The sequence below is a fragment of the Heteronotia binoei genome, chromosome 13, assembly GCF_032191835.1.
Source record: "Heteronotia binoei isolate CCM8104 ecotype False Entrance Well chromosome 13, APGP_CSIRO_Hbin_v1, whole genome shotgun sequence".
In the NCBI taxonomy this organism is placed as follows: Eukaryota; Metazoa; Chordata; class Lepidosauria; order Squamata; family Gekkonidae; genus Heteronotia; species Heteronotia binoei.
The window spans coordinates 17613351-17622615 of record NC_083235.1 but is presented as its reverse complement, the minus strand read 5'-3'; the positions used below and the strand labels follow the sequence as shown (position 1 = coordinate 17622615).

At 46.2% G+C, this 9265-nt stretch overlaps 1 protein-coding gene across 1 annotated transcript; it reads left to right on the top strand.

Annotated features, from left to right (window-relative positions):
• Positions 1 to 7501, top strand: LOC132581151 (lysozyme C, milk isozyme-like). The gene is made up of 4 exons (XM_060252259.1): positions 1 to 293; positions 4135 to 4296; positions 6349 to 6427; positions 7167 to 7501. The coding sequence occupies exons 1-4, from the start codon at positions 113 to 115 to the stop codon at positions 7231 to 7233; spliced, it is 489 nt and encodes a 162-aa protein (XP_060108242.1). The 5' UTR covers positions 1 to 112; the 3' UTR covers positions 7234 to 7501.
• The last annotated feature ends 1764 nt before the right edge of the window (positions 7502 to 9265 follow it).

Below are 9265 nucleotides of genomic sequence, written 5' to 3'. Positions count from 1 at the left end.
GCTGCTAATAGGTCATTAGCATGTGAAATGGTTCCAGGAAAGATCATCAACTGTCTTCCTGCTCTTCTGCAGTGTCCTAACTCAGAGACCTGGGCTATAAAAGCCAGGGGGAATGTGGGTAAAGCTTCACATCACTCTCCAGGGAGCTGCAGCCATGAAGATCCAGGCTCTTTCTGCCCTCTTTTTCCTCCTGATCGCCACAAATGAAGCCAAAATTTGGGAGAAATGTGAACTGGCCACGAAGATGAAAAACGAAGGCCTGGATGGGTTCCAAGGCTACCCACTGGCGGACTGTGAGTTTTCTCTTCCTTTTTCGTGTCTGTGTATTCTTTAGTTCCAGCTCCCAGGCACAAATAGAGGAGTTACATTTACAGACTGCTTCCCTCCCCATGAAAACTCTCCCCCATTTCAGAGGTCTTTCGGGGGGGGGGGACAAAATGTTTGCTTCTCTGAATTTCTATACAGAGCAGTGTTCCCTCTAAGCTGAGTTAGTGTGAACTAGTTCACAGATTTTTAGCCTCTGGCTCACACAGTGTTGTCTTAGCTCAGGAAGGATGACCCCAGAGCACACTAATTTATGCAGTAGCTCACAACTTTAATGCCAGCAGATCACATCTCTAATGCCAGTAACTCATAAAGTAGAATTTTTGCTCACAAGACTCCACAGTTTAGAGGGAACATTGGTACAGAGTACTGTGATAGACCATCTCTCTAGGCCACAGGATTACACTCGGTGTGCTGTAGTGGAGCGGGAATCACCTTCTACAGGGTTGCCAATCCCCAGGTGGGTTTATACACACACAAAAAACCCTGTATACTATTTCACCTTATCTTAAATATTTTTAGTGTCTCATACTTTATATAGTGTATTTACACATTTTCCCATTATTACAAAGACCAAAGTTACATTGCAAACTCTCATTGGACTAGAGCCAGTTTGATGTAGTGGTGAAGTGTGCGGACTCTTGTCTGGGAGAACCGGGTTTGATTCCCCACTGCTCCACTTGCACCTGCTGGAATGGCCTTGGGTCAGCCATAGCTCTGGCAGAGGTTATCCTTGAAAGGGCAGCAGCTGTGAGAGTCCTCTCAGCTCCACCCACCTCACAGGGTGTTTGTTGTGAGGGAGGAAGGTAAAGGAGATGGTGGAGGGCGGGGTATAAATCCAATATCTTCATTTTCTTCTTCTTACTGTGCCGTCCTTTAAAGCTTCTTAAAGCAACAGTTCCGATAATGTGTGTGCGTCTACTCCTACCAATTTAATGCTTGCAGTGACTTGCAGGTTCTTTGTCAGTTTCCTTCATACGCTTGTATTAGTTGGCAGCTCAACAGTAGATCACACTCTGGACATCTTGTGGATTGCATATGCAGTTTATGCAGTGTTTCGGCGGCGACACAAATTCTAGATATATTTAATGTTTCCGTCTCGTCTTCCTGGTCGCAATTGAGTATGGAACTGACAAACATACATATTATTACTATCACAGCAAACAGATCAAAAACAAATCCAAATGTACATGAACAAGATTGCTTCACTCATCCAGTGCTCAAATGTTTTTATTCCTGGTAATAGCTCTCTGTCTTCAGTCTGGCACAACCGGTTCTCAATGTAGAAACCTACCAACGCGCTACATACATACCCATTCTACCAAAGCTCCGGAGCTGAAACCAGATATCAATCTCTTTTCCTTAGTTCTTTCCCCCATACCTTGTCGACTTCCATGACTGCCTATATTTTATATAAATGCTGAGAAATCTAAAGATGCATTTAAGCCTGATGGTGCCAGCATCCTAAACTTGTGAATACTTTTCAGAACCAGGAGACATTACAAAAAATTATTGACTGGAGTAATGAAGTTCATCATAGTATTTAATTTGATTATAGCTATAGCAAACAGAAGATAGATTTTTCCATATATAAGTTAGCCATATCTGGAGCACTGGAGCTACCCATAGCAATACCTTTGATTTGTATGTAGAACTGGTCTCTGTACCTAAAATCAGGCCTCAGATTCAGTGGGAGCTCACAGGAGCACAGCTCCTGAATCTTTCTGAGTGTTCCTCCTCCTCCTTCTGAGAGTTCCACCTCCTTGTCCATTGAATAGTAGGTGCAGCTGCATAACAATCCACCATCTATTTTCCTACAAAATGACCCCTGCCTAAAATAATTATGTTCCAATATCAGATCCACAAGGTCTAGCAAAAAGTGTGTGGGAGGGTAGTGACTGCTCCTTTTATTAAAAAAAAAAAACACTCTCCAAAACTTTTCTCAATTCTTCATGGGGAATGTTAGAAAACAATGCTACTACATCCAAAGTAACAAGGACCGCTCCTGCTGGAACTTGGGTTCCCTCTGGTTTGTTAATAAGGGTTGGGTTTTTTAGCAGGGACTCCTTTGCCTATTAGGCCACACACCCCTGATGTAGCCAATCCTCAAGAGCTTACAGGGCTCTTCTTACAGGGCCTACTGTAAGCTCCAGGAGGATTGGCTACATCAGGGGTGTGTAGCCTAATATGCAAAGGAGTTCCTGCTACAAAAAAAGGCCCTGAGTAGAATGGAACCAGAGTCCAGGAGCACCTTAAAGACTAACAAACTTTGTGGCAGGGGAGGAGCTTTTGTGAGTCACTGCTCACTTCTTGAATGTGGTGGGTGGAGATTTTTTTGAAGGAGGGTTCCATTTTGTTGTCACTCGGTGTTGCACAAATCTGCAAATCTGAATGCCTGTGGCCTATGAGAGACATATAGTCGAAGGCCAGGTGAAGGAGGAAGGAAATAAAAGATCAATGAAGAACGGGTGATGATGTGAAAATCCACGTAGCATTGCCAGGGTTTCCCTGGCAACTGGAGGTGGGGTGGGGATAGGGTTCTCAACTCCAGGTTGGGAAACTCCTGGAGATTTTAGAGTGGAGCCTGGGGAGGACAGAGGCCTCAGTGAGGTACCATGCCATAGAGTCCATCCTCCAAAGCAGCCATTTTCTCCAGGGGAGCTCGTCAGATGTTTTTTGCCTACAACTCCCATCAGCCCCAGCCAGCATGGCCAATGGCTGGGGCTGATGGGAATTGTAGGCAAAAAAATATCTGAAGAGCTACCATTGGCCATCCCTGATATAGAGGATGGTGCAGAAGGTCAGGTCAAAACCAACAGGTTGAAATTAAACCAAAAGAGTTTTCAACCAAATATAAGGAAGAACTTCCTGACAGGCTTCCTCAGGAGGTGGTGGCCTCTCCTTCTTTGGAGGTTTTTCAATAGAGGCTAGATGGCCATCTGACAGCAATGCTGATTCTCTGAACTTAGACAGATCATGAGAGGGAGGGCAGGAAGGGCTGCATCAGAGTTCTCACAGCCCTTTCTTACATGCCCAGGGAAAGGCTGATTGCCATTTCGGGATCAGGCAGCAATTTTTCTCCAAGCCAGTTTTTCTGGGGATCCTGGACTTTTTCTTTTTTCTTTTTGCCATGTACTGGGCATGGAGCAGGGGTCAATGCGGGTGTGTGTGGGGGGGAGGTATTTGTGAATTTACTGCATTGTGCAGGAGGTTGGACTAGATGACCCTGGAAGTCCTTGCCAATTCTATGATAAGTTCTGTTTTGTTTGTTTGTTTATTTCATCAGATTTATATCCCGCCCTCCCCTAACAGGCTGAGGGCAGCTTTGGGCTTTGAAGTTTTGAAGTAGATCCTTCCACTGGAGTCATGGCCCGGGAGTGTTTTACAATTTTAGAAGGCTGTAGGCTAGGGATGGCTAAACTTACTTAACTTAAGAGCCACATAGAATAAATGTCAGATGTTTGAGAGCCGGAAGACATGAACATCAGAGGAAGGAAGGAAGGAAGGAAGGAAGGAAGGAAGGAAGGAAGGAAGGAAGGAAGGAAGGAAGGAAGGAAGGAAGGAAGGAAGGAAGGAAGGAAGGAAGGAAGGAAGGAAGGGAGGAAGGGAGGGAGGGAGGGAGGCTTGACGAAGAGTGGTGGGGGCTTCAAGAGCCACACAACATGCATGAAAAAGCCACATGTGGCTCCCGAGCTGCAGTTTGGCCATCCCTGCTGTAGGCCAATCAAGTTGCAAAATATTTGCCACTGTGCAGTTATTCCCCACTGCAGTTTCCTTGATAGCCCCCCTTTTCTGTTCCATTTCTTTCAGGGATCTGCATGGCCTATCACGAGAGCAAATACGATACCAGCGTTGTGGGCTCTGCAAATACAGATGGCAGCTTAAACTTTGGGATTTTTCAGATAGGCAGCAGATACTGGTGCCAACATGAAAAGCTTCCATCAGCAAACGCGTGCAACAAACCCTGCAGCAGTAAGTACCATGCTCATGTTGGCCTGTCTAGACGACGATCTGTGAAATCTCTTGAATGTGGATCAAGATGGGTAGCCATGTCAGTCAGTCGGCAGCAGTAGAATCAGGGCTCTTAGTATGGGGCCTACTTTAAGCTCCAGGAGGATTGGCTACATCAGGGGTGTGTGGCCTAATATGCAAAGGAGCTCCTGCTACAAAAAAAGCCCTGAGTAGAATGGAACCAGATTCCAGGAGCATCTTAAAGAATAACAAAATTGGTGGCACGGGAGGAGCTTTCATGAGTCACTGCTCACTTCTTGAATGTGGTGGGTGGAGATGTTTTCGGAAGAAGGGTTCCATCTTGTCGTTACTAAGTGATGTTGTACAAATCTGCAAATCGGAATGGCCTTGGCCAGTGAAAGACATATAGTCGAAGTCCAGGTGAAGGAGGAAGGAAATAAAACTTACTGCAATAAACTGGAAAGCAGAGGTAAACCAAAGCTTGCAATACCAAGCTACTCCAGCTTCTTTCAGAATGGTCACAACCTTATATACCCTTGAGGACACGTTGGCACATACACTTACTAACTGGCTGCAACACCCAGCACAATTTCATTGTGAGAGCCAGCTACGCACTACTGATACGCTTCACCAGGTTGGCACCAGTTCACTGGCTACAAACTGACGTAGCAAAAATTCAATACATGTGTCTCTCTTGACCGGTCAAATCTGACTTTGAGGCTCTAAGAACTCCCTACTGCTATTGTTGCTTAGAAACACAGTGGAGATTCAGTAAGGCATAGGATAAGTTATGTTTATGTTATAGATAAGACTGGGATGCTGGTAAGTCTTCTGTTTTTCCTTCTTCTCAGGCCTAGCTGTGTGTGATAACTAGGGCTGCCAAGTCCTCAGGTTGGGCCAGGGTTTTCCCACCCCGGAGGTTCCCAACCTACTGGCCCACATTGGGCTGGTGGGAGGAACCTCCCCTGATGTCGCCAGCATGATGACATCACCTGGAAGTGATGTCATCATGCAAGCAACATCACTCGCTGACTACTCTAGGCATTTTCAGAAAAACTCTATGGTTTTCCTGGATGCTCTAGCAATTTGGAAGGTAAAACTCTATGGTACAAAAGGTACCATAGAGTTTTCCCCTCTCAAATTGCTAGAGCATCCGGGAAAACCAAAGAGTTTTCCTGAAAACTCCTGGACCTGCCGGCAAGCAATGTTGCCATCGCAATGACATCACTTCCAGGTGATGTCATTGCGCAGGAGAAAAAGTCCCCCACCAGAGGCTGCAGGGGACTTGGGAACTCTAGTGTTCATCCTTGAAGATGTTATTTAAGTGTGTTTGTGGCCTTCCCAAATAAACCTGTGTCCCACAGTGGCCACTCTCCTGCCGTTCCCTGGTCCCCTGTGCAGCACCCACTCATCCCAGAGTATGACTTTCTCACCTGTATCCCCTGGAACAGCATGGTTGGGGGGAGTTTTGGATGTATGAGAATGAGGAAAGCGAGAAAGTGCTGGAAGAATGTTCTGTCCCTGAAAACACTCTAGTGCAGAGGTAGCCAAACAGTGGCTTGGGAGCCGCATGTGGCTCTTTCACACATATTGAATGGATCTCAACATCCACATGACCATCCACATCAGCATGCCTGGAGAAAGTGTCTCTTTAAATCCTTCCTCTAATCCAAGCCAGTTTATGCCTAGGTGCCGGCCTTCTGGGGGTACCAAATTGGGTGCGCCACCATATGACTTGGTGACATTATCAGGGAGGAGGGTGCCAGAAATTAACCTTGCCTAGGGTACATTTGAAGTTAAAGTTGCTTTCTTTCCAGCTCTCTCTCCCTCCCCCCATCTATTTGCCTGCCTGCCTGCCTGCCTTGCAGCTCTCAAACTTCTTATCTTGAGGCTCTCAAACATCTGATTTTTATTCTATGTAGCTCTTATGTTACACAAGTTTGGCCACCCCTGTTCTAGTGGATACAGCGCAGAGGGGCATTTGCAGAAAGGGGTTGACGGAACCAATACATTTTAAGCTCCTTTATTTCCTAATCATTTTTCTCCCTGCAGGTTTCACAAATGATGACATCACCGATGACATTGAGTGTGCTAAGAGAATCGTCCAGGACCCCCAAAAGATGGATGCCTGGTGAGTCCTTCCTTACTTAATCCCTCTGCTTGGAAGATCCAACAGCTGCTAATGAGGCTGTACCATGACCTTAGCCAATGGTCAACCTGGACAGCTGCCCCAGGCAAAACACTGAGGGTCCTCAACCACCCATGGCCCCACCCCCTGATGGGGGGGGTGGAAGGAAGGAGAAGAGCAGGGTCCCACTTCATCCAAGGCTCAGGCAGCCTCATCCGGCCACCTCATCCAGGGCAAGCTTAGTCTCATAGAGTATGCCAGGCAGTGGACTCACCATTAACCATGAGCAATAGTCATCATCAGGGCTTTTTTTTTGTAGCAGGGACTCCTTTGCATATTAGGCCACACCCCACTGATGTAGCCAATCCTCCAAGAGCTTACTGGGCTCTTCTTTCAGAACCTACTGTAAGCTCTTGGTGGATTGGCTACATCAGTAGGGTGTGGCCTAATAAGCAAAGAAGTGCCTGCTACAAAAAAGGCCTGGGTGGTCATTGAGGAGGGAGAGTATAGAAGACAGCACTCGTTTTCGTATTGACGGGAGTAGCTAGAGACAAGACATGATTTGCTTGTGTGCCTAATCTGGCCCTGTCAAGACGTATTGAATGGGGAAGGGTGAAGCAGCAGCTGATGCCTCTCTTGGAAGCCACCTGAACCTCTACCTCCAAGAAGGCCCACCTCACCTAGAGCTGTCAAAAGAAGAGGCATGTGACCCATATATCCCCCCTCTTTTTATGACTTTTAGGGTTGGATGGCTGAAAAACTGCAAAGGAAAAGACCTCTCCGAATGGACACGGGATTGCAACATGTAATTCGTATGAAGGCCTACGCACCAGCCCTTTTCTTCGTGTTTTGCTATTCAAAAAGGACCTCACCACTCTTAGTATTTGTCCATTTCTTGCTGAACATGTTCTTGCTGAACATATATTTGCACACCATTAGGTGGGGAGAATGCCTGTTTTTGCACATGAAAAAAGAGTCATTTGAAAAGTTCCTGTGGGGGGGAGGGGAGAGCAGATTTCTGCTTTGAATGAAGGGTTTCTCTGCTTCAAAACCTTCAATAAATTGAGTGCAACCACCTCCAACGGTTCTGTTTGATGAATCAGAAGGAAATGAAATGAGGGTTGCCAAGTCCTCCCTGGACAGCAGCAGGGGGGGAGGGGAGGGTTGCCAGCTGCAGGTTGGGGAAAATCCTAGAGATTTGGGGGTGGAGACTGGAAAGGACAGGGATCTCTGTGGAGTATGATGCCCACCCTCCAAAGCATCCATTTTCCCCAGGGGAACTGATCTCTGTCATCTGGAGATGAGTTTTAATTCCAGAAGCTCTCCAGGTACCGCCTGGTGGCTGAGATCCCTCAAAAGAAGTGAGAAGAAAGGATATACCATGCACCAGGCCTCCTTTTGGGCAGGAGCTCACAGGAGCAGAGACCCAGAACCTCTAAATGTTATTGTGCTCTTTCTTTCTCCCCCCCCCCCCACCCAAATACTCAGTTTGGTGTAGTGGTGAAGTGTGTGGACTCTTATCTGGGATAACTGGGTTTGATTCCCCAATCCTCCACTTGCAGCTGATGGAATGGCCTTGGTCTAGCCATAGCTCTCGTAGGAGTTGTCCTTGAAAGGGCAGCTACTGTGAGAGCCCTCTCAGCCCCATCCACCTGTCTGTTGTGGGGGGAGAAGATATATAAGATTGTAAGCCACTGAGTCTCTGATTCAGAGAAAAGAGTGGGGTATAAATCTGCAATCTTCTTCTGGGCTCCATTGTTCATACCCCCTGTGAGAATTTTGCTGTACTTTTAAGATGTGACAAACTTTCTAATATTTTCCCCCACAAAAAATAGGGAAATCACTAAAACATATCAAGCAGACAGATGGAAATCTTCCTCATGCCACTGTGGCCACATAGGAGAAAGTAATTGAAAAAGTATGACGATGCGAGGAAGGTTTAATGATGATGATTCAGATTCAAGAAGCCTTTTAAGGTAGATGCTGAGCTGATATAATGTAGTACACAAAGGTTTTTTTGTAGAAAAAACCCCAGCAAGAACTCATTTCCATATTAGGCCACACACCCTAGCATTACCATTGTTTCACACAGGACTTTTTTGTAGAGAAAACCCAGCAGGAACTCATTTGCATATTAGGCCACACACCCCTGGTATTGCCATTGTTTCTCATAGGGCTTTGTTGTGGAGAGCAGGAACTCATTTGCATATTAGGGCACACCCCCTGGCCTCACCATTGTTTCGTGCAGGGCTTTTTTTGTAGAAAGAAAGCCCAGCAAGAACTCATTGGCATATTAGGCTACACCCCTAGGCATCACCATTGTTTCACACAGGGTTTTTTGTAGAGAGAAAGCCCAGCAGGAACTCATTTGCATATCAGGCTACACCCCCTGGCATCACCATTTTTTATGATTCTAGTGTAGAAAATCAGTTTGGGGACAGGGCTGACCCAGGATTAAAGGTCTAGTGTGGAAATGGCCTCAGTTTCTAAACACAATTCCCCATAATATCTGAATGGATCTGAGAAGCAGAAATGCTGGGAACGAACGGTAGCAGAAGACCACTGTGACTTGCATGCCCTGCTTGGAAAGTTCCCAGAGGCAGCTGGGTGTTGGAATCGAGATGCTGGACTGACCAGTCCTTTGAGATGAACTGGCAAAGGGATTCCTCTTATATTATTATACACAGCTATTGGGTGTCAAACACAGACATCAAATAGACAACATTTCAGCCATTTTGGACTTCAACACACCCAAGTAACTTTGATATTGAGGTCTTCCCTACTCGCTAATGGACACAATTTCCCTGATGAACGCAGTGTTCAGCCATCTGATGGACTTCC

Bases quoted from the DNA above. Each gene is read 5' to 3' on its own strand.
- LOC132581151 (XM_060252259.1), top strand. From the start codon at position 113: ATGTGGGTAAAGCTTCACATCACTCTCCAGGGAGCTGCAGCCATGAAG. The intron at 294-4,134 runs GTGAGTTTTCTC...CATTTCTTTCAG, and splicing joins AGGCTACCCACTGGCGGACT to GGATCTGCATGGCCTATCAC. The intron at 6,428-7,166 runs GTGAGTCCTTCC...TATGACTTTTAG, and splicing joins CCCCAAAAGATGGATGCCTG to GGTTGGATGGCTGAAAAACT.